We start from the raw sequence: 25,620 nt of genomic DNA, 5'->3' as shown, positions 1-25,620 counted from the left end.
AGTAAAAAAAACACTTTTAATTACGTTTATTTAATAAATCATAAAAGCGAATTCTGAAGAAACAAAATGTAAGATCTCACATTGACCAACGGAGAAGGGATGATGTGTCTTATATGTACATACCTACCTCCTCCATATAGCACGAGTCTTTTTAGGAACTCACAGACTTCGGATTCCATCAGAACTCCGAAGTTAAGCGAGTTCGGATGAGAGCAATCCTAGGATGGGTGATCCACTGAGAAGTTCTCGTTTGAGTTCTCAGAAACAAAACCGTGAGAGAATAGGAGGCTGTGATGTGACACAAAAACTTTCAAGTAACTTTTTTTTCAAGAAGCACTTTTGCTTCCTACAAAAGCAATCATAAACAGGCCTTTAAGTAATGCACAAGCAATTCTAGGATCAATCGTGTACACACTTGGTCTAATCATCCCCGCACATGTGTGCGACAGTTCCTAACACTCCTCTTCCAATCAAATCAAACAAGGCATATGCAACTCTAAATCATGCTGACTTTCATACCACTTGAAAAGATGAATACAAAGCTTCTAAATCATGCCGGATTAGCAAAGGAACGATGGCAACCAATACAACAATGTAATCTGAATGTTGGTCTTTGCTAGGCAATGTAATACATTGGGTTTGGAAGTTTAAACGATCGTTGAGCAATAGCAAAACCTATCAAATCACTCCATTGATCTCCCGAGCTCCCGTGAATTCGATAACCTTCATTTATCAAGTCCGATCTCTTCTGGGATTTGTAGACCGTGGCCGGTGTTCCTTGATCAGAAGGTCCTCTGTATCGTTAACCAAACATATCAGCAATCCTTACTGCGGAGTTACGAAGAAATAGAAGGAAAGAGGAAAAGGAAAGAAGGAAACTTAGCCCCCATTGTACCTCAGTAGCAGCCTCTCCCAATTGTTGTAACCTGCATATAGAAGGTTTCTCGCGGTGGCGTTTCTCTGATGTTCGCTCCGCCCAGTTAACAGAAACATCTTGAAACCCAACTGCTCAAGCTCTTTGTAAAGATTTAAACTTGCTGGGAGAGCAGGGGCCTCAGCCAAATCCACCCACTCATCGAAAAATGCTTCATTGAAGGTCTCCGATCTGTGTCCAAAAGAATGTAGACCTTGTCAAATTTCATCTTACGAAACACTTATTCAATTAAGACAGCTAAAAACATTGATGTAATCTAGTAATCCTGGATAACTAACTCTGGTTGAAGAACATAAAAACCAGACCAAAACCAGGTAAGAGTATCTGTCGGGAAATCGAGCAATACGTTTTCACAGTGTAACTCTCAGTGATGAGATGAATGTTTGAGGACTGGAAGGCAATGAACAATATGCTGATTGTGCAATCCACCCATATTTCAGCTATAAGTTCCTTTCCCCGTAAGTAAATTAGAAAAAACACCCCGACAACAAGTTTTACAAGTTTTATACGACTCATCTATCCACTTGTCACTCTAATTGAATCTTAGTTGTGAAATTCCTTGCCTTTCCTTCGTTACCAAGTTAGTTGGGTTTTCTTTTCCTAGTATTGGATTTGAAGTGTTTTTCTCTAAATAATGTTACCAAACGCTTACATGTGAAAAGCGGCAAAGCCCTTCTTTTTTCCACAGCAAACTGCATTTACTAGCGTAAGTTATTCAAGTCCAGGGAACATTTCTCCTTCTCACATCTACAAGACTACAACTACAGGTGAGACAGCTGAGAGTTCACTCTGGCACGAACTAAAAGGGTATATGCAGCTTCATCTTTTACATGCATTGGTCACAAGTTAACAAACCAAATGACCAACAAATAAACCAACCAAAAACAAGGCTACAGAAATGTGTCCTCGATAAAGTAGAAAATCAGTTGTGTAGTCGGGTATTTCCTTGCGTTAGCCTCACTTATCTAGTGACCTCAACGTTGTAAACGTAAGAGGATATCTTTGCAATTATAAGGCATATTCTCTCCTAATAAAGGCTCTCTTATACGTGTTTTTTCACATGCTTAGACATAACTCAAATCCTCGTGTACAGAACACTTATCACATGACACAAGAGAATATATTCGCAATCGTGTGACATATCCTTTCCTAATAAAGACTCTTGTGCATGTTTGTTCACATGCTTAGGCATGACTCAAACTCTCATGTACATAGCTGCACTTATCACGTGACACAAGAGAATATATCTGCAATCATGTGACATATTTGCTCATAATAAAGGCTCTCTTATGCGTGTGTTTTCACATGCTTAAATATGACTCAAATTCTCATGTGCGAAGCATTTATTACATGACAAAAAAAAGATATACCGGTAGTCGTGTAACACATTAAGCTCTCTTGTGCATGTTTGTTTACATGCTTAACGCATGACTATAAAGCTAATTGATACGACTCTAAACTATTGAACTTCGATTATAACTAGCGGAACCATCTATTATTTTGTTATTACTATCCATTAGGCTCATCTACACTTCAAACTCTACTATTATTAAATATATTTAAACTCTTTTTCTAATATAAATAGAACTGTGAATGAAGATATGAATCTACTTCGATTTCGTTTCCATTTTCTGCATTTACTTTCTTACCATTTCTCTTTCATCATGTCAGATCCTATCACCAACAAATTCAACTTTCACCATCAATTCCAATTATTCCATATATTTATACTATAAGGGTGCTGCACCCTAGCATGCATCACACAGCACACTATCATATCCACCTTACGTGGCAGCCTCTGATTGACTAATCACACCTGCCAATGACGCATCAATTACATGTATATGCCACAGCAACCCCCACAAGGCATACGTTTCCTGGTTTCCAACCCCACAGCAATTTAATTTGCAGTAAAAAATCAAACCAATCATAACGGACGGCTGTGATCGATTGGAGCTTACCCGAATCCATGGGCCTGATAGTAGGCCAAATTGGAAAGCAGAGTCTCGTCGATGTCGAACACCCACGCGTCCTTCCCATCGCCGCCTATCGTCACCCCCTTGGCGAAGCTCAGCGAGTAATTCGCGACGGACGCCAAGTCGGACCGGTACCGGTCGCCGGTCATGTAGTCCTGGACGAATCGGATGCACCTGGACGGAATGTTGGACCAGGTCGATGGAGAATCTCCAGCTGTCGCAGTAGAGGCTGTCGTCGGAGGCGGCGAAGCGGTGTCGTTTCCTAGGCATTTGGATGACGGATTGGGATGATAAGGAGGCGGGAATTGCGAGGAGGGTGATGAGGAGGAGGAGGCGGTGGCGGACGGAGGCCATTGATGAACCCAGAAAGATCTTTGCGGGAATCGGAAAGAGCTTTCTGGTTTCGGATTGAAAATCGAGATGGAGGGTGGAGGAGAGAATCCGAGGGAGCTTTTTTTTTTTAAACAATAAACTGTTTTTTTTTTTGGATTTTGTTCTGTTTATTAACGTACAAATTTTGCCGCAAAAAGTTCAAATTTTACCGCATTTTCGTTTGGTTTTTTATTTTTTGGGTAAATAATTATAATTTCGAAAAAAAAAACTAAATCAAATTTGCTACTACATCAATTTTGGAAAATCTTATCAGAACAATTAATTTTAGTTTTATCACAAAAAAAAGGAGTTTTAACGAAAAGTCTGTTCACTTTAACGAAAAACCACATTTTTACACTAAAAATTCAATCATTATACTATTCACTTGATCCTTTATTTTGTTCTTATCGTTAAAATTCAAAAATTTCAAACTATTTTTATTAATTTTCTTATAAATAAAATCAATTTTAGAAAATAAATCACATCAACGGGTTTAATGGATTTAACAAAAACCCCATCAAATTTTAAGATATTTACAAACAATATTACTTGTATATCATTAACTTACTCACAACACTTTGTAATAGATCATAACTTAGTATACGTCACTCCTATTCATGTGAGTCACATATGAAATCTCCCTTAAATGAATAGAGATTGCATGCCTTGAGAGCAACACATACACGCGAAATAGTTTTTCTTTTTATTTAGATAATATGTTTTTTTTTATGTGGCCACCTAATTGGATAATCAGATGATAATCTTAGAAAAATGATCGGTCAATGAATTCGCCATTACAATCTACTATTTTAAGAGCTGGGAAGACTTACAAAGTTTCTTGTATACAGATGATAGAATAAATGATGTAATATTACCAAGGTGTAACCAAGTTACCAACGCGAAAACCACCGGCACAATCAAACCAGAAAAATCAAAATCAAAGAATGTGGAGAAAATATAATCAGAATCAAAGAATGTGGAGAAAAAAGGAAATTAAAAATAAAAAAATTATACATATTCAGTGCTCAAACCAACCATTCCTCACAAACTGAGCAAAAACTATTTGGTTGTCACAGCGGCAGAGGATAAATTAGTAAGAAAATTAAGGATTTAAACCAGTTTTAATTAGGAGAAGCAATTCTGTTCGTCATGGCAGAGCTCCTTTCGGAGTTTATGCGAAAACAGCCGGCAAGCGTCCATGCTAAGATCAATGGCGGCAGAAAGTGCGACGAAAAGAGCAGCATCAGCCATGCAAGTAACATGCTGCACTCCTACTTGTACCACAGGCTTGCTAACTTTCCCTTCGCCTTCCACGGTTGAACCCGTCACGAAACCTTTCACCGGTGACCTCGAATTCAAACCCGAATCTCTATTTAACCTACTGTCTATGCAAAACTCTCCGCCCTTCTTGACGCTCATTGTGCCTTCGGCAATGGTAATGCTGCTGCTAGGCCCGTTGTCAGTGACAAGCTCAAACTTGTACCCCAAGCCATCAATAGGCCCTCTCTCGCGCCATGCCTCAAGACGGCCCCATGGCTTCCAGCTGCTGATTGAGAAGCCATGGGGTCGGAGGATGAGCCATGCTCCAGGGTTTGACCTGGACACACGGTCAGTACCGGGGGAGGCTACAAAGGGAGTGATCATGGAAGCGGCCGCCACAGGCGAGCCGGATAGGTCGTGAATTGTTATCATCCACCCCTTTCTTTCCCTCCCTGGCCTTTCTCTATCAGCAGATAGTGTTCTCATCCATCCTCTGTTAATGGTGGTAAAATCCGATTGAAGAGATCTGCAGATTACACACAAAATCAATAACTAATTAATCATTACGATCGTATTAATTTAATTAATCTTAAACAGTATGGAGTTGTCAAACAGGAATATAATCTTAGTAAGAACATGTAGAATCTGAGAATAAATATATTTCCACATGGGAGGGAAGTAGTTGACATTTTCTGTTTGATTAGATATGCAATGCAACTACCAATAATTATTCAAAGTTCTTATCATTTCTAAAAAAAAAAATTCAAGATTGATCCTTTTGAAACCAAACAACCAACGATTAACGGTCATATATGTTGTAACGACATTTAATGACCACATCTGACCGCCAATGGATGATGTATTGAGTACTTTAATGATTATTAGCTAGTCTCGGAATTCAGTTCTCTTATCTGAAGTATATGATTGAACAAGAACAACTAATATATTCAAAAACAACAACAAAGCCTTTTAGTATTAAGTGGAATCGGATGTATAAATCTTAATACACCACTGCTCTTGGTTTTGCACACTGGCTTTCTAGGCAACATATGCACGGACATGATGTTTTAGCCAAAAATACTTAGAACTCCGTTTTAATAAAATTAAAAATTAAAAAATTAAAACCACTTGAGCCATTGTTATTGCACTCGACTATTATTCCATTATTACATGTTTTGAGTTTTTTTTTTTTCGGACTGTTTGATTTTTAGGTGTTTTTGGTTAATGTTATCAGGACGATTAGCCCAATTGAGTAGAAAAGAAGTAATTCATCAAAGAAAGCACATGGAGAGGCACTAACTAGCAAGCCTAGCATGAACAAGAAACGTAATATTCCAAAAAATGAACCAATGGGCATGTGATTCTTGGACACCAGCTAAGATACTGCCACTCCAAAATGCCTAATCCAAAACGCAAAACGTGAAAGACGTCACAGATAAAATAAAAAAGAGTAGTATTATCCGCACAACCATTTTTACTTTTCAAACATATTTTAAAAAAAAATTCATACACCTCTCTTATATTTTAACCATCGAATCAAATGAATTAAAGACGATCACTGATAAAAAAAATTAATAAAGATGTATGAGAAATAAAATGTTATGAATAACATTATCCAAAATTTAACTCACCCAAAAAAAAAAAAATACTAGAAAAAGAAAAAAGTTAATAATTTACACGTTCAAGTTCACCACCACTTCAGGCACACGTTAGCTAAAGTCAATTACTCAGGACTATAGTGCGCCAGAACCGCAAGTAAAAGAAAACTCACCGGTTTCTCGAGTTACGGTCCGCACTGAACTTGCAGCTAAAAACGGGCTGCCGTATGTCCCGCCCCTGAATCTGGAAAACCACGGGGCTGCACTCCGGCTCACCTCCGAACTGGAAAACGAACCGGGGGTCTGGTTCAGCTCGGACCGTCAAGTGCAGCCTGGCGGAGGGCTTGTCGTGGTCCTTCCCTAACTTCATCCACCCACTGTGGATCACGGTCGGGTGGGCCCTAGCAGAGTCCAGGTCAATGCTGAGTTGGACTCGGCCTAGCAGCTTCCCACTGGTGACGCCGCATGTCTGGCCCATCCGACCAGTATAAACTGAGACCCGAAGCGCGACGGACTTCCCGGCAAGCCTCCGGAGCAGGGTGGGGTCCACGTGGAAGCCGGGAGCCGAGGTGAAGGAGTCGGGCGGGGAGTCGCCGGCAGAAGTGGAGAGGTTGAGAAGGGCGGTTTGGGGAGGGAAGTTTTTGATCTTCAGCTGGCAGAAGCAGGGGGTGGTGGAGGAGTGGACTCCCGGACCGGCTGGTCTGGTGGCGTGGGGGAGCTTGACAGCCAGAGCGTCGACATTGAGACGTACGAAGGGGCATGGATCCATTGAGTTTTTCAGAAGTGGGAGTGGAGGAGGAGGAGGAGGAGACAGCTTTTTGGAGTGAGGGGACTGAAAAATGTTTGGGATTATATTTGCTTGCATGTTACCATTTTTAGCATTTCACTTTTTTGTTTCCATTTTTTCTTTATGTTTTTATTGTGGAGTGGATATTCTCTGTATTTTATTGTCGCCAGGTGAGATTGTATTTTGGTGTGTCATTTTTTCATTTAATTATATTTTCTACTACAATTGGTGGACTATTTTGCTTCCTAAAAGCGTTTGTGATTTTAGCAAGTTACTTTTATATGTATATAAGATTGTAATTTGTATGAATCGGGAAAAATGACATATTTCTTTGAATAGAGAAGTCGTGAATCCGGAAAATGAAAGGAAGAACAGGGTGCGATCAATGTTTCCTACATGTTAATAAACGTCTAGAAAATCATAAGTCAAAATAATCTCATGTTTTAGTAAACGCAGAAAAATCATAATTTAAGCATATTCGAAAAACAAGAATCGATATGAAAAGGGGGTGGAATGTGAATTTCACCTTATATCAGCAAAATAGAAGAAAATAAATGAATATCGACGATATTTATCGATTTACTACAAAAATTTTGTTGCAAGTCATTGCAAATTTCGAGCTTTTGAAATTAAAAAAATAAATGTTTCTCTAATTTCGACTAAATTTAAATGAGTTGACATACTCACCAATATCAATATTAATACATCTATTGATATTTTTATAAATTACATATTGATGTTTTTACCTGTATCGATATTTTACACAGTATATTAATCAAACAAATGAGTTTTCCAAAAAAAAATCAAACAATTGATTATACAATTTGGATTAACATTGTGATAATTGGAGTTGAGTTGGCAATTGACTCAAGAGTCAAGACTTAGAAAGTGATATGAAAAGGAAAAAAAAAGGGATGGGGCAAAGGATAAAACGCAAAGGACCAAGAAAAGGAAAATGAAGTGGATCCCACAAGTGTGTCAAGTGGGGTCAGAGCACAGCTTGGCAAAGGCTGTCACCACGTTCTCTTTCAAAAGCCTGGACGGAAAGGGATTCTTTCCGAATCCATTCCATCAAGTCTTCATCGTTAATTAATTCGAATTCTTAAAATTTGATCTAACTGTTATAAACAGATATTCATTTTAAAATTTATAATAATTGTAACCGTTGGATTAAATTTCAAAGGCCTAGATTGTTTGGAGAGATTTTTAGTATGACCGTCACACGAAATGGTACATCACGTGTCCTTATATAAATAATGGGTTATATGTGTTAGAAGATTAATAACTTAAAAATTAAAATTTTTCATTACTTACATAAAAACACGTAATGTATTATCCGTATTTCCGTCATAATTAAAAATTTCTCAAATTGTTTGAAGGAGAGGACTTGGTTAAAGGATCCCTTTCCAGCCTGGACTACCTGGATTGGATTTGACTGTTGTGTGACCATTTGTCTATGCAAAACGACTTATAACCACTCGCCGGAAATAAAAGAAAGCACTAGAAGCTCCCCACGTGGCTTTTCGTTTTTGTTGGCGCCGTCTAATCGGCGTTCAGGACAGTTGTTTTTAATTGGACCAATTTTCATAACACAGATATACCGTTATTGACAAATTCCGTGTAAATATTTTCATTGCCAACTTGATTAAGCAAAACATGACAAATGATTCATATTTTTAGAGGAAAAATTTTTGTTGCTGATTATTTGGCTAGCTTGAGCTATAATATGAATTTGGGGTTTGCAGATTTCATGATCCTCCTATGTGGATTCGGATAGTGTTGATGGATGATTGCTCAGGGATCTTCAAAACTCGTTTTGTTTGTTTTGATGTTGTTTTTTAGTTTTGTTTGAAGTTTTTAACCCCCTTATTTAACTCAAAATGAAACTCGTACACAATACAATATAGTGTCAATATTCTCGTGCTATGAAAGTACATCCATCTTCGACCGCATTAACATTATTAACCTTTCATTGGGTGTTGAATTATTTGCTCCTATGACATATTAAGTATGATGACAAGTGACAACTAAACGTCATGAATATTCATCTCATATTTTCAACTATTTCCCTCCCTTTATTTTCTGCTTACTTGTCATTAGATAAGTCATAGGAGCAAAAAAATTTGTTCAAAAACCTGTTTATATCCCATGAAAAGAGTAACTTAAGCCAACAAGACTCTTTTTTATGCGGAACGCAATCTTAAGCCTATATCTCATGAATTAAGCATATTTTTTTTATTAAATTCAAAGACAATTTGAAGAAAAACAAAATGCCCCAACTTAGCAATATGCGAACAAGTGAACAAAAGATTGGTGTGAATTCATAACAAAAATTCTAATTGGTCCACAAAATTAATGGTCAACACAACTAGGTCTTATTCAAGGTGCATGCATGGCCCCAAGAAAAGAAATTTAATTTCTCTGAGTGTCAATATTAATTAAATGTCATATGCAATGTTTTTTTGGAGTGCATTTTGGAATGTTTTTCTTTTAATCCATTTTGTCACTAGTGGGGGAGGTTACTTGATTTTATTTTGTTTTTAAAAAGAGAGAAAATTATTGAAATTTGAAATGATGAGTTAGTATAGTTTAGGCGAGCAAGATAACACATCAACACTTGATAATCAGCTTCAATTTTTCAAGCTACTATTTTCTTGTGAAGAGCGGTAAGGCACAACACGATGGAAAATTCTCTAATCCCACTAATACTCTTTAAAAGTGCTTTTACAATGAATAGAGGTGTTGTCGGATAGCGAAAAGCGTTTTTTGACAATTTTTTAAGAAGGACAAGGATTGTCTGCCCTCCACTTCCGGTGTCCTTCCCGTACCCTCCTGTTTTGTGTTGTCACGGTTAAGCCACGTCAACATTTTATATTATTTTTTATAGATACAATAAGACAAAAATAAATAGTAATATAAAATGTTTACGTAATTTAACCGTGACCACACAAACAGGAGGACACAGAAAAGGCACCGGTAGTAGAGAGCAGACAAACCTTGTCCTTTTAAGAAATACTTCAACGTACTTTTTCTTTCCAAAAAGTATTTCCCACAAAAATGTTTATGAACAACAAAAATACTTTTTAGAGAAGCATTTTCAAACCGCAAAACGATAGAAATAAGACAGGTAATTAACTTGATTAACTAGTTGATTAATTAAACCTTCATGATTTTTTATCGTAATTAACTTTATCTAATTCGTCACCGGTGGGTACACGTATTGATTTGTGGGGAGCAAGCGTGTATGTATACCACATTTGATTGTTTGGCAATGTCTCGTTCAAACCATGATGCTTGTTGCATCGCTACGCTTCCAATGTTTCACTCCTATAAAGCCATATAATAATTGTTTCTCATCTTATTTGTCTTCACGATGATAAGGGCGTCGGAAGATAGCTTATATGATAAAAAATTTAGGATTTAAAGTCATGTGATGAAGTTCGTTAGGATTTAGGTTCAAAATTAAAAATTCTGTCAACTCTACATTAATTGTTAGCACGTGAGTTACATATGTGAGAATAAAATGGAGAGTGGACGAAATTTTATATTTTTAGCCTCATATGTGATGCTTATAAGCTAACAATTAATAGAGAGTTAACAAAACTTTTAATTTTAGTCCTATATCCTAACAGACTTCATCACATGATTTTAAATTTTAATTTTTTTAATACAAAGCTATCTTCCGACTACCCTATCATTGCGGAGCTTATTAATCCAATTAAACCTAACCCTTAATCCCGCATCCTTAATTAATTATTAGCCAAAAGTAATAGGCTAATAGCAACAACAATATTTGACAATACAGTACCATTCTGTCGGCTGGCTTTGCTTTATGTTGCCGGGACAAGAAGCATCATGGGGCTTGTGAGTTTACAAACTTAATTTCAAGCACTTATTAAGAACTGATGTAATTAATCCGTCCGTAGCAACGCGAGTCTTTCCTCTTTAATGTGAAGGCACACTAGAACCAAATCCTCCTCATATTTAAGCGTGGAACTAAACAAAAGTCGATCTCTCATGATCATGAGGACGAGAGTAAATTCTTTACCATCAAAGCTTTTAGCGTTGTCATTAGGAAACCACTATCACGTGAATCATAATTTTCACACCCCTGTTTACCTGTTTTGCATTCATTCCTTTGTTTCTAGTTTTGGAATTAAATAAATTAAAAGAAAATCAAGAGACAAAAACAAGATGATATGAAAAACATAAAACGGCTAGTGTTATCCATACACTCATTTTTACTTCTCAAACCTCCCTTAATTTTCTGTCATCCAATCGAATGAATTGAAGAAGATTAGTAACCAACAATTAACAATGGTGTGTGAAAAATAAAAATTAAGTGTGATATTCACTATCCATAAAAAGCGCAAACGAAGAAACTGAGAGTGCGAAAGAAGAAACCGGGTGCGAAAATCACATGCCTTAGCTAGCTAGTATTGAACGTGTAGTGCATGAACGTAGCACACAGCGTATGGTGCATCCATTTCGTTCTAGTTTTGCCCCTTTGGTCTTTTTACAAAACCAACTCAGGCGACTTTTCCTTATAACATTTATAGGCAAGCATTTGAGTAAAGCAGCATGGTGTTGCTGGTGAAGATATCAATTAATATACAAGAAGTTGACAGCAGCAGCAGACAGGTCATTCGGGCACACTGTATAATCTCCTATGAAGATTGGGTAGGTTTGGTTTGGTCCACCAGGACCATAGTTGGTGCAGTGATGATATTCTTCTAAATCAAACCATAAATTATGGAAATTTAAGACTAACTAATTCTTAATCATGCATTAGGACCCTCTAGAACCCACTGCATAATGATCAGTTGGGTGAAACGTATGATGAAGATATGTCTGCCTATAAAATGTTTCATGCAACTTTTTCTCTTCTTAGTCAATGGGTTGTAGCTTTAAATGGAATTGTGAAATTAAATCTTATAAGTGGTGGATTTCAAGATCACATCCGGAAAAAAAAAAAAAAGGAAACTTTAAAAGTATTTGGTACTACTGTTCATTTTAACGAAAAATTACATTTTTATACTAAAAAGTCAATCATGGTACTATTCACTTAACCGTTTATTTTGTCTTTATCGTTAAAACTAAAAGTTTTCAAGCCCTTTACATTGGGTTTCCTAAAAAACAATTACTTTGCATGTATTTATAAGTACTTGAACTACTCTTTATATTGTCAATTGGTTTTATGTTGACTTTATTCTGTTAGAAAATATTAGTATTTATGTTTATTTTAGTATTTGAGTTTTGTTTGTTAGTTAGTTTATGAGCCTAGCCCATCCGAATTAGGGTTTTTAGGTTTTGCTCTCTATAAATATAGCTTATAGTTTAGCATGAATAACAAGCTAGTCACAATGTAGTCTCTTAGAGTTTTGTAGTCGTTCTGGCATTCTCGTTTGTTTAATAATATTCTTATTATTTTGTTACTATTGTTCGTTGCGCACTCTGATATTCAACTTATTCATGGTATCAGATCAAGTTGGTCTATGTGTGAAGTCCGACGCCTACACGTGCCCCACGTCACCTAATTATATTGTCCACGTGTTAGGCTTGAAATTCACCACACATCAGAGAGTACAATAGTCTAGTCCTGGGCAAATGCATGAAGATGCGCAAGGGTAGACTCGTTCAATGACAAAGGTGGTTAGCTGTACACCCAAACTATGAAAAATCTCTGTACCAGACTGCATTTGCCCACCCGGTAGTTGGGAAAGGAAAGTTGGTGTGGGGTTGCATATTATGCGGATGTGAAGGTAAAAAAGTTCAACATCGGTAAAAAATGAAACATTGCAAATGTTTATAAAAGGTTAGACTACTATTCATATTGCTAATTGGTTTTATAGTGAAGCCACAACTTTCTTCATGATATCAAAGGAAGTTGGCTCACGTGTGAAGCCTAGCGGCAAACGTACTCTACGTCCCCCAATTTGGGTTGTCCACGTGTTTGCTTGAAAATTGATCACACGTGAGGGGCATGTGAGGATGTGAAGGTAAAAGAGTCACACATCGGTGTAAAGAGATACCTTGCAAGAACTAACGTTGGACTATTCTCCATGTTATCAATTAGTTTTATAATGGAACCCCAACGTTCTTCACATATATCCTTTTTCTACCCAAAACTAGTGGCCATATTTAGCTTTTCTCTTCCATTTCAACCCCATTTCACCAAAATTCACCGACTTTGTCCAAATTTCTTCATCTCAACTTTCTTCCTTAGTCGCTCTGACGCCACAATTGATAAGATCCACTCACAGACAAAGAAATAAATTTAGGCAAGAACTCCAGACCAAGATACATCTTTCCACCAAGGAATTTTCTCTTGAATCTGGCACTAAATCTTATCATGTATATAAAAGAAAATTTAAGCCCATATATATATATATATTTTTTTTTTTTTTGGAAAAGAAAATTTAATCCCATATTGGCCAAGAACTCCAGACCAAGATACTCCTAACCTTTGGGTCAGTGACATGTAGGCTCAGTGTCCCAGGTACACCATAGCCAGCTGATAACTTTTGGGTCAATTCCCAGCCCAACTTCAATTCTTAGGGCTCACCCAAACAGCTCACCAAACAAGCACATGCTCAGCCCAATTAACAACCCAATTGCAGGCGGTTCGCACGTGCGAGTACCAAAAAAGGTGTGCGAAAGCGATTGCCTTACGGAAGCTTCCGGTTCTGGGTCGCCGTTTTTGTATCTCTTCTTCCCTTGCCTTCAAATCGAAGTTATATGATCGAACCGAGCAATTAGGAACTGGAAATCTCAACTGGATCACCGCTCAAATTAGCTTTCTTCAATTGTGGTTCAGCCATGTCTTCTCCTGCCGAGTAATTCCAATACCCTCTTCTTTCTTCTCTCTTTTTCGTTCTCAGATTCATAGATTATTATTATATGTTATTTCTGCCATTATACTTGAATTTATGTATTGGGTTTTGATTTTGGTGCTGTTAAATTTTACTAGGTTGCATTTGATGGTGTTTTTGTTTAGCTATGTTTTAGCAGCAATTTGAATCCTAAACTTGAATTCAACTGTGTTGTGTACAACATGATAAACCCTTTTATTTATTTTTTATTTTTTTGGGAGAAAAGATGATAAACCCAATTCCTAAATGGCAGTTCTTGAGATGCTAGTGTTGGTTATATTAAATGTTTTAGAGTGTTTACATTGGTTTCATGGCCCTGAGGACTTTGAGTTGCTGCCCCAAGAAACCGGGTTTTTGTGACTGTGGATTGGACAGATTAGCTGAGTTAGGCATTGTTGTGGGTGTATAACTTCCAGATGAAGTTAGCATAGCAACAAGTGGTTTATTGGATTGATGACAATATAGGGTTTGATTGATATATTGTATGTGATTTAATCTTCATAATGGCTCTGCTCCTGTCCACGCTGATTGAGTACGATCATCCAGCTATCTTGTGCATCTTATTGTTTTCCCTGAAGATACAGTTGCTCCGATCACAAGTTACAACCATATATATTATTTGCTTGTTTCAGATGGTATCAGTCGCTGCCACCCATAAGCAAGGCTTATGGTACCCTCTGTGTAATTGCAACGACAGCCTTTCAACTGGGGCTTTATGATTGGAAAAGTATTGCATTAGTGCATAGACTAGTATTCTCACATTTGCAGGTATGTATCCCATCAGAGAATATAAGATTTGTGCTTAGTTGTTAAGATATCAAATGTGGATTTTGAACTTCACTGTTCTTTGTAGGTTTGGAGGTTGTTTACAAACTTCTTTTTCCTTGGAAACTTCTCCGTCAACTTTGGAATCCGCCTTCTGATGATGTAAGGAATAGTTCTGTAGTATACCTAGTCAGATGAACTGAAAATAGATCTTTTTTCAGTCTATACTTCTGTAAGTAATAGTTCTATAGGATACCTAGTGGTACTTCTCCTTTTAGAAAGCATACAACTTTCCCTTTAATGCAGCATGTTATCTAGTGGGAGACAGATTCGTACTTCTTCAACTACTGGATCAACCGATATTTGAATAATGGAACATAATTATTCATGCACTAATACAAGAATGTTAATTATTGCACAGAGCAAGATATGGAGTTCAACTTGAAAAAGGACCATTTGATCGACGAACAGCAGATTTCTTATGGATGATGATATTTGGAGCCACAACATTATTGGTGCGTCAGTTATCATCATCATACTTTTGCTTTTTAATCTGTTTCTTCAGAAAGGTCAAGTCTGTTTTTCTGCGGTGTCTAGGCTAACTTACAATCGCATAAGCTGTCTAGAAATTAAAAGGGAATTGATTTTTTTTTTTAACTCAAAAGGCCGATTTTACTTCGTTTTCACTCTTCATCCTGTATCCTTTTTATCTTCCTGTTCAGTGTCAATCTACTATTGCAACCTTTCTTTTTGATAGGGAAATATACTATTGAAATTTTTAAACTTAAGGAAGTTGTTGCGCTTGTGATTATGTCTCGTATAGTGTAGGTTGATAGGATTGTGTTGTGATTGAATTGTATGCCAATCATATTTCCTGTTTTCACTACGCCAATCATATTTCCTGTTTTCACCTTTACTCTTGTCTTGAAATTTTAGGTTTTATCTGCTATCCCTATATTTTATTCTCCTTTCTTGGGGATGTCTCTCGTGTTCATGCTTGTTTATGTCTGGAGTAGAGAATTTCCAAATGCCAACGTCAACATATATGGTCTCGTGCAACTTAAGGTACGGACATCGGTATACATACAAAGTTTCTCTTGGGTGCTTCTGTTTTGTAATTTATCTGCATCTACTTATTCATAATGTCTGGTGAATGCAATTTCTGTATATTGTGATTGCAGGCGTTTTATCTTCCCTGGGCAATGCTTGCTTTGGACGTCATCTTTGGTTCCCCAATTATGCCAGATCTGCTGGGAATCATTGCCGGACATCTATTTTACTTCTTGACTGTGTTGCATCCATTGGCAGGTGGAAAGAACATACTACAGACTCCAAGATGGGTGTATCCTTACTCGATTCATTTAGTTTTTTTAAGTTGCAAAGTAATTCATGCAAGATCTAAGCTATCATATTACTATTCATTCTCCTTCACATATCATCTGTTTGAACTTTAGTTTCTTCCGTGCTTGCCTACTGCATTCTACTTGTAGCTCATTGCACTCAAGTTTTAGTTTCGTATTTGGATCACCACATTAGCATACCTAAATAAATGTATTTCATCCATGGTCTACGTATCATAATCGTCCGCTTTTTGCAGTATGGTTGTCACTCTTTTCTGGTCATTGCCATGCTTTAGTGCTACTTTGTAGTAATTGATTTATCACTCGTCAATTAATCGTACTCACTTGAAGGTAGTTTGTCCATAAAGATTTCCTTAATTGTTACTGAACAGACGTAAAATAGTCGCAAGATGGAGGATAGGAGCTCCTCCACCAACTAGCAGAACCCAACCACCTCCCCCAGCTGCTGCTGGTGTGTCTTTCAGAGGGAGGTCTTATCGACTTAGTGAGTGATTGTGATCTGCAAAGGGGATGAGATTTTTCCAATCATTTCAACTTTCTCACTTTTGTGGAGGCCGAAACTAACAAGCAGAAAGGAAGCAATTTAATCATAGGGCCCTAATTGTTGCAAATGTAGAAACAAATTCCTTCCCCATTGAGGATACATTTTCGTAGTTTGTTGAACTCGTGAAGTTGTGTGTAAGTTACTATGAATGCCAATAAAGGTCGTACCCAGTGCACAATGCTCCCGCTTTACGCAGGGTCTGGGAGAGGTAAATGTCGGCTAGCCTTACCCCCATTTATAGAGAGGCTGCTCCCAAGTCTCGAACCCGAGACCTACCGCTCATGGGCGAAGACACTTGCCATCGCACCAAGTGCAACCTCTTTACTATGAATGCCAATGATGCAGAGAAATTTTTTACTAATTTTTCGTTCTCGGTGCACCATATGTTTGAATTTAAATACGATAGCTCAAAATTTTGTTACCAATTGATCCAACAGATGATGTATGATAATCAAATTGTCAACCAGAATTAGAAATTCTTGGTGTAAGACGTTCTTTTCTTCATTACAGAATAGACAGGATACTGTCGAAAATGCATAGTATGTTCATACATTCCATTGGCTTACAATGACAATTACGTGTTTTCTATATCATAATGACGGATTAAAGAATAGACGTATATTTCAGAGTCGGACTACAACATTAAACAACTTGTAGTTCTTGGTTATACAATTTTTTTGGATAGTTTGGAGATTTGAGAGAAAAAGAAAGGGAATAGGCATTTCTGTTGGCAATTTCAGACTGGATTTGAGAGCAAAAGTGTGATGGATGGATTTGGAGAGAAATTGAGATTTGGGATAAACAGCAATATTTCTCCAACAGAAACAGAGGAAAAATGGTCAAAGTGGAGCAAAGACCAAGGATAAAGCGACACGTGGCAGCATGGAATATGAAGGATTGAGAGAGAAGGGAGGTGAGCCATCAGATGAGATCCATGTTTCTCTCCCCCCACATTTCTCTCCCCTCCCTCTGTTTATATTTTGCTTTCTCAAACTAACCCCAATGGAGTGACCAAACCACAACATTAATAACTCCACCAAACAGACAAATCACTTCTTCCTTCAGAAAACAATCCTCACAGCTATCTGTATAACAACAAAGAACAGCACCACAAGGAACACAGAAGACAGACTCTTGCATTACAAGATCGAGGTAATCGAAAATGTCGTGGCAGACCTACGTGGACGACCACTTGATGTGTGACATTGACGGCCAGGGACAGCATCTCACTGCCGCTGCCATCATCGGTCTTGATGGAAGCGTCTGGGCCAAGAGCTCTTCCTTCCCTCAGGTCCAACCCTACCCCGCTCCACCTTTCACCATTTGCATGCTTCTCTTTGTGCTTTTTTTTCGGACTTGTGTTTCCGGATAATACTTGGTTGTATCGTCGCACTGTACACAGAGACGATCTTGAAGCTTCAATCGTCATGATTACTATTCTCGTTCACAATCTGACAGCGTAGTATATTAACATCGTCTTCGTTGTATGTATTTGGTGTTCAATATAATTGCACTACATGCTTGACTTCATCTTATCCATATATTCAAAATATCATTGGATAGTGGTTTCTTAGAGAAATATGTTGCCAAACAATATATGGTTATATTGGCATATTGAGAATCGAAACACACATTCAAGCATAAATCGTCGTGATTATACTACATGTTCATAGTTTGACACCATAATATACTTATATTGCCGTCTTTATTGTATGTTGGTTGGTGTTCAATGTAGCTGTTTCCATGCAGCATTGTGAATCTGTGGTTGATCTCTTTCACACAGAAATGCATGTGCTTGTGGATTTACTTAGGGAACATTATATATCAATCTTTACTTGCAGTTTAAGCCAGAGGAGATGACTGGTATCAACAAGGATTTCGATGAACCGGGTCACCTTGCTCCAACTGGCTTGCACCTTGGAGGCACAAAGTACATGGTAATCCAGGGAGAGCCTGGCGCTGTCATTCGTGGCAAGAAGGTACGATCCTCTCATATTGTCGATAATGTATCAATAACATGTCATTACGTTTTGTTTGCTCAATGATATTGATGCATTATCGGTTTCATATCAACAATTTGTTCTTTTGTCCGTTCCATATAGTCGGACTACACATATTCATTGCACAAGTTTTAGACTAAGATATTCTTCGTACTTTGGTTTCGCAGGGCTCTGGAGGAATCACCATAAAGAAAACTGGGCAAGCTCTAGTATTCGGAATCTACGAGGAACCAGTGACTCCAGGGCAGTGCAACATGGTGGTTGAGAGGTTGGGTGATTACCTCGTTGATCAGGGCCTGTAGGCTAATTAATATTATACCATGTTCATCATCTCCTAGTATTTCAATTTTGGATTTTATTTTTATTTTTCTATTATTTTTGTTTCGGGGTTTTGGTTCCCAGTCTGCATCTCCTTCATCCAAAACCCTAAAAACTGGTGGTGAAGTTGGTGCAGACAATAACCATGTGACAAGGACTAAAAGCTGTTGTTTGGTGTTTGAAATTGTTTAAATTGCATAAACTCTATTTTCATGATATATTTTTTGATCCTTTTATTCTCTCCCTATATATTTTCCTTAATTTCTTGTAGTTTTTCTTAAAGAATCTCTTTGCCTGGCAAAAGCTTGCCAGCACATATGAGAATGTGCTCTACACGTTTAGTACAATAATTAATCATAAAACTACTTGCATATAAAGAATGACGTGTCCACGGGACGAGAGAAACTTATCAACAACAGAAATATCACTTTAGCGATATTTTAAGTCAATAAGACATGTTAATCATATTAACTTTTTCATACGACAATGCATAATAGACTTAAGATATTGCAGATGTGATATCTCGGTTACATCAAAGTTCTTTCTTAATCATTGATACACTTGTAAGCCACATTGCTAGGTGGCAACCATTGATCTTCAAAGAAGACATCCTCCCATTTTGGTGTTTGATTAATGGTTTTGCTGGCAAGGGAATACCTGTCATCTTTTTTGTTTTAATGGTGGGGAAAATCCACGATCATGGATTGCCATTTTTTTTTTAAGAAATAAGAGGGCCTCAGAATTGTAAGTTGCTGCATGTCCTCACATATCATAGGGAATATCTCCACAACAACAACAACAACAAAGCCTTTTCCCACTAAGTGGGGTCGGCTATATGAATCCTAGAACGCCATTGCGCTCATTTGTGTCATGTCCTCTGTTAGATCCAAGTACTCAAGTCTTTTCTTAGGGTCTCTTCCAAAGTTTTCCTAGGTCTTCCTCTACTCCTTCGGCCCCGAACCTCTGTCCCGTAGTCACATTTTCGAACCGAAGCGTCAGTAGGCCTTCTTTGCACATGTCCAAACCACCGGAACCGATTTTCTCTCATATTTCCTTCAATTTTGGCTACTCCTACTTTACCTCGGATATCCTAATTCCCAATCTTATCCTTTCTCGTGTGCCCATACATCCCACGAAGCATCCTCATCTCCGCTACACCCATTTTGTGTACGTTGATGCTTCACCGCCCAACATTCTGTGCCATACAACATCGCTGGCCTTATTGCCGTCCTATAAAATTTTCCCTTGAGCTTCAGTGGCCTACGACGGTCACACAACACGCCGGATGCACTCTTACACTTCATCCATCCAGCTTGTATTCTATGGTTGAGATCTCCATCTAATTCTCCGTTCTCTTGCAAGATAGATCCTAGGTAGCGAAAACGGTCACTTTTTGTGATCTTCGCTAGATTGCTCCGGTCATTAGTGTGGATAAGTATATAAATGGATAGAGATAGGAAAGCAAACACAAGATGTACGTGGTTCACCCAGATTGGCTACGTCCACGGAATAGAGGAGTTCTCATTAATTGTGAAGGGTTTACACAAGTACATAGGTTCAAGCTCTCCTTTAGTGAGTACAAGTGAATGATTTAGTACAAATGACATTAGGAAATATTGTGGGAGAATGATCTCGTAGCCACGAAACTTCTAAGTACCGGAGTGTGGTATCGTCTTGACTTGCCTTATCTGTCTCATAGGTAGATGTGGCATCTTCTCTGGAAGTACTCTTCCTCCATCCAGGGGTGGTATCTGTAACTGGTGGAGATGCACAAGGTAATGTATCAATTTCACTTGAAGCTTACTTGTAGTTTCATGCTTGGTCAAGCGAGATACAAACCATGTAGTAGGAGTCCCCCAAGTCGCCGAGCTGGGGGATCTGCTGAAAGAGGTGACAGACAAGGTAAGCAATCAGAGCTCCGGCTGATTGTTCACATTCTCCCTATCTTGCAGGCAGCATGAAGGATAAAGAGAAGAAAAATGAGGAGAGATGATATGGGATACTTTTGCTTTTGAAGAAGTAACTTTCCACAGGCTTATTCTTGAACTGGGCTGGAGGGTTTTCTGGTTTCCTCCAGAGTATAAGGCCGACTGAAGAATTTGAGGGTCAAAATAAGTCCATCAAATCTAGAGTACGTTCGACCCTGCTGATATGGGATACTTTTGCTTTTGATAGAGTAGTGGATGTATCGGCACGTGTGCTGTTACGCTTGTCTCCACATGCTTCCTTGTATCCTTCTCACTTGCCCTATCTGTTCCTCAGGCAGATGCGGTATCTTCCCTGGAAGCATAAGATGTTGAAGATGAGTACTCGAGAGCAATGCCAGGTAAGTAATTAGGTAAGGGGTTCCAGGCAGTCAGTTCCTGGCTGGAAGCTTGATTCCAAATGCTGACTGATTGCTCTCTTTTTCCTTGTCTTGCAGGTAAGAACAAGGCCAAAGGAAAAGACAGGGAAAAAACATGATATGGGATACTCTTGCTTTTAACCCTGATGATATGAGATATTCTTGCTCTAGTATAGCTTGTTTACAGAAGTATTATCGGGGGGAAAGAAAGCTGAATATTTCGAAAGGCTTTGTTGGGAGTGCCCTCTCAGATAAGAGAAAGGGTTGAGCATTTTTGCAGGTCTGCCTGTCCGTTAGGGATGGAAGTCGACATATATAGGAGTCTCCCTAACATCAAGTAATAATGTTATTCCTTTACCCTGCTTGGTTATAGCACGGTAGTGGGAGCTGCCAGCTTCACATGTTTTAACTCTGTCAGAGCACTTTGAAAAAGTGGTTTGTGGTATCTGGAAAGCTGATGTTGCGTGTGAAGATTACAGACCTGTCGGGGGTCTGGCTCTCGAGATTCGGAGAACGATGCCTCTTCGATTTTTGAGAAAGCAATCATGCTGGGGGTCTGGCTCTCGAGATTCGGAGAGCGGTGTCTCTTCGATTTTTGAGAAAGTAATCATGTTGGGAGTCTGGCTCTCGAGATTCGGAGGGCCGTGCCTCTTCGATTTTGGAGCAAGTAATCTTGTTGGGAGTGTTTTCTCGAATGTGAGTAAAGGTTGGGCATGTTTGCTAGTCTACCTTGCCACGAAGCACAGAGGTTGACACACAGGGACTTTCCAATTATCCAGCAGTGGTACTGTTCCTTTACCCTCTCTTCGATTTTGAGAAAGTAATCATGTTGGGAGTCTGGCTCTCGAAATTCGGAGGGCGGTGCCTCTTCGATTTTGGAGCAAGCAATCTTGTTGGGAGTGTTTTCTCGAATGTGAGTAAAGGTTGGGCATGTTTGCTAGTCTACCTTGCCACGAAGCACAAAGGTTGACACACAGGGACTTTCCAATTATCCAGCAGTGGTACTGTTCCTTTACCCTCTCTTCGATTTTTGAGAAAGTAATCATGTTGGGAGTCTGGCTCTCGAGATTCGGAGGGCGGTGCCTCTTCGATTTTGGAGCAAGCAATCTTGTTAGGAGTGTTTTCTCGAATGTGAGTAAAGGTTGGGCATGTTTGCTAGTCTACCTTGCCACGAAGCACAGAGGTTGACACACCGGGACTTTCCATTTATCCAGCAGTGGTACTGTTCCTTTACCCTTGTGGGTAATAATATGGTAGCTAGACTTTCAAAATTTATGTGTCTAAACTTTGTTAGTGTTGTTTCTTTGCAATTCTTTTACCCTTCTTGGTCAGAGCGATGTAGTGGGAGCTGCAAGCTTCACGTGTCTCAACTTTGTCAGAGAACTTTGGCAAAGTTATCTGTGGTACCCATGAGCTACTGTTGCGTGTGGGAAGTGGGTGATTGAACAGTACGATTCATGTGCTTTCTACTTCGCCAGAAATCTTCGACAGAATGCCCATAATTTCCGCAAAGCTGAGTGTGCGTGTGACAGGTGCTGACAAGGCTGGAAAAGTAGGTGCCTCTTCGATTTCTGAAATCGGCCCTCGTGGTCTCTGAGCAGCCCAGCTTTTGAGAAAGCAAGCCTCTTCGATTTCTGAGATCGGCCTTTGTGGTCTTTGAGCAGCCCAGCTTTTGAGAAAGTAAACACCTCTTCGATTTCTGAGATCGACCCTCGTGGTCTCTGAGCAGCCCAGCTTTTGAGAAAGCAAACGCCTCTTCGATTTCTGAGCAGTCGCCTCTTCGATTTCTGAAGCTTCGTCGAGTGCAGATTTTTATAGGGGCTGACATTAAGTTCCAAAGCACACTTGAATATCCACCAGTAGAAGCTCTATTCTTGCACTTCTAAGATCTTGATTTATCCGACCTCTTCTCTCTTCAACACCTTTGAAAATGTCTGGCCCCTCCGACCGTCGTTTTGACTTGAACCTTGTTGAAGAGGCAGCCCCGCCTTCTCCAGACAACATATGGCGCCCATCCTTCGTCTCCCCTACTGGTCCTCTTACCGTTGGGGATTCCGTGATGAAGAATGATATGACCGCTGCGGTAGTGGCCATGAACCTTCTCACTCCCAAAGATAACAGACTACTTTCCAAACGGTCTGATGAGTTGTCTGTTAAGGATTCTCTGGCTCTCAGTGTTCAGTGTGCAGGTTCTGTGTCTAATATGGCCCAACGCCTATTTGCTCGAACCCGCCAAGTTGAATCATTGGCGGCTGAAGTGATGAGTCTCAAAAGATTAGAGGGCTCAAGCATGAGAATAAACAGTTGCACCGGCTCGCACATGACTATGCTACAAACATGAAGATGAAGCTTGACCAGATGAAGGAATCTGATGGTCAGGTTTTACTTGATCATCAGAGATTTGTGAGTTTGTTCCAAAGGCATTTATTGCCTTCGTCTTCTGGGGCTGTACCGCGTAATGAAGCTCCAAATGATCAATCTCTTATGCCTCATCCTTCTAGGGTTTTGTCCAGTACTGAGGCTCCGAATGATCCCCCTCCGGTGCCTTCTCTTTCTGGGGCTCTACCGACTGCTGAGACTTCTCCTAAGCAACCTTTGTGAAGGCTCCCTCTTGTTTGTTTATTTTGACTCAAGTATATGTACATATTTGTAACTTATCGGGGATATCAATAAATAAGCTTTCCTTCATTTCAACGTATTGTGTTAAATACACCAAAGCCTTCTTCGCTAAGTTCTTTGAATTTTCTTTTGTTGAAGCTTGTATGTTGAAGCTTTGTGAGTGGAGCATATAGGTTGAGGTAGTGTTCCCTTAATTTCCCGAGTGAGGAAAACTTCTCGGTTGGAAACTTGGAAAATCCAAGTCACTGAGTGGGATCGGCTATATGAATCTTAGAACGCCATTGTGTTCTGTCCTGTGTCATGTCCTCCGTTAGATCCAAGTACTCTAAGTCTTTTCTTAGGGTCTCTTCCAAAGTTTTCCTAGGTCTTCCTCTGCCCCTTCGGCCCTGAACCTCTGTCCCATAGTCGCATCTTCTAATCGGAGCGTCAGTAGGCTTTCTTTGCACATGTCCAAACCACCGTAACCGATTTTCTCTCATCTTTCCTTCAATTTCGGCTACTCCTACTTTACCCCGGATATCCTCATTCCTAATCTTATCCTTTCTCGTGTGCCCACACATCCAACGAAGCATCCTCATCTCCGCTACACCATTTTGTGTACGTGTTGATGCTTCACCGCCCAACATTCTGTGCCATACAGCATCGCCGGCCTTATTGCCGTCCTATAAAATTTTCCCTTGAGCTTCAGTGGCATACGGTGGTCACACAACACGCCGGATGCACTCTTCCACTTCATCCATCCAGCTTGTATTCTATGGTTGAGATCTCCATCTAATTTTCCGTTCTTTTGCAAGATAGATCCTAGGTAACGAAAACGGTCGCTCTTTGGTATTTCTTGATCTCCGATCCTCACCCCTAACTCGTTTTGGCCTCCATTTGCACTGAACTTGCACTCCATATATTCTGTCTTTGATCGGCTTAGGCGAAGACCTTTAGATTCCAACACTTCTCTCCAAAGGTTAAGCTTTGCATTTACCCCTTCCTGAGTTTCATCTATCAACACTATATCGTCTGCGAAAAGCATACACCAAGGAATATCACCTTGAATATGTCCTGTTAACTCATCCATTACCAACGCAAAAAGGTAAGGACTTAAGGATGAGCCTTGATGTAATCCTATAGTTATGGGAAAGCTTTCGGTTTGTCCTTCATGAGTTCTTACGGCAGTCTTTGCTCCTTCATACATATCCTGTATAGCTTGGATATATGCTACTCGTACTCATTTCTTCTCTAAAATCCTCCAAATAATGTCTCTTGGGACCCTATCATACGCTTTTTCCAAATCTATAAAGACCATGTGTAAATCCTTTTTCCCAACTCTATATCTTTCCATCAATCTTCGTAAGAGATAGATTGCCTCCATGGTTGAGCGCCCTGGCATGAACCCGAATTGGTTGTCCGAAACCCGTGTCTCTTGCCTCAATCTATGCTCAATGACTCTCTCCCAGAGCTTCATTGTATGACTCATTAGCTTAATTCCCCTATAGTTCATGCAATTTTGTACATCGCCCTTATTCTTGTAGATAGGCACCAAAGTGCTCATTCGCCACTCATTCGGCATCTTCTTCGTTTTCAAAATCCTATTGAAAAGGTCAGTGAGCCATGTTATACCTGTCTCTCCCAAAACTTTCCACACTTCGATTGGTATATCGTCTGGGCCTACTGCTTTTCTATGCTTCATCTTCTTCAAAGCTACACCCATTTCTTCCTTCCGGATTCTACGATAAAAAGAGTAGTTTCTACACTCTTCTGAGTTACTCAACTCCCCTAAAGAAGCACTCCTTTCATGTCCTTCATTGAAAAGATTATGAAAATAACCTTTCCATCTGTCTTTAACCGCGTTCTCTGTAGCAAGAACCTTTCCATCCTC

The 25,620-nt window shown here is 39.2% G+C and overlaps 3 protein-coding genes and 1 pseudogene across 4 annotated transcripts; 2 read left to right on the top strand and 2 right to left on the bottom strand.

The window, feature by feature from the left end:
- Positions 1-489: 489 nt before the first annotated feature.
- Positions 490-3,365, bottom strand: LOC126596739 (acid phosphatase 1-like; annotated as a pseudogene).
- An 864-nt stretch (positions 3,366-4,229) lies between these two features.
- Positions 4,230-6,998, bottom strand: LOC126596731 (uncharacterized). Its single transcript, XM_050263407.1, has 2 exons — positions 6,314-6,998; positions 4,230-5,068 (listed from the first exon to the last, which is right to left on the bottom strand). Exons 1-2 carry the CDS (start codon positions 6,907-6,909, stop codon positions 4,408-4,410), a joined length of 1,257 nt encoding a protein of 418 aa, XP_050119364.1. The 5' UTR covers positions 6,910-6,998; the 3' UTR covers positions 4,230-4,407.
- Positions 6,999-13,589: 6,591 nt separating this feature from the next.
- Positions 13,590-16,682, top strand: LOC126596713 (derlin-1-like). Of its 2 annotated transcripts, XM_050263383.1 has the most exons (7): positions 13,596-13,763; positions 14,432-14,567; positions 14,653-14,726; positions 14,986-15,079; positions 15,501-15,629; positions 15,746-15,906; positions 16,297-16,682. In XM_050263383.1, exons 1-7 carry the CDS (start codon positions 13,747-13,749, stop codon positions 16,415-16,417), a joined length of 732 nt encoding a protein of 243 aa, XP_050119340.1. In that variant the 5' UTR covers positions 13,596-13,746; the 3' UTR covers positions 16,418-16,682. The 2 variants fall into 2 exon arrangements, with proteins under 2 accessions (XP_050119351.1, XP_050119340.1); XM_050263394.1 differs by lacking the exon at positions 15,501-15,629 and having other exon boundaries at positions 13,590-13,763.
- A 780-nt stretch (positions 16,683-17,462) lies between these two features.
- LOC126596725 (profilin-4) lies at positions 17,463-19,023 on the top strand. The gene is made up of 3 exons (XM_050263402.1): positions 17,463-17,760; positions 18,311-18,448; positions 18,637-19,023. The coding sequence occupies exons 1-3, from the start codon at positions 17,632-17,634 to the stop codon at positions 18,769-18,771; spliced, it is 402 nt and encodes a 133-aa protein (XP_050119359.1). The 5' UTR covers positions 17,463-17,631; the 3' UTR covers positions 18,772-19,023.
- The last annotated feature ends 6,597 nt before the right edge of the window (positions 19,024-25,620 follow it).

This window comes from Malus sylvestris, chromosome 2, assembly GCF_916048215.2.
Source record: "Malus sylvestris chromosome 2, drMalSylv7.2, whole genome shotgun sequence".
Lineage (NCBI taxonomy): Eukaryota > Viridiplantae > Streptophyta > Magnoliopsida > Rosales > Rosaceae > Malus > Malus sylvestris.
The sequence above is the reverse complement of the archived record's forward strand: the minus strand, read 5'-3'. Positions and strand labels throughout refer to the sequence as shown.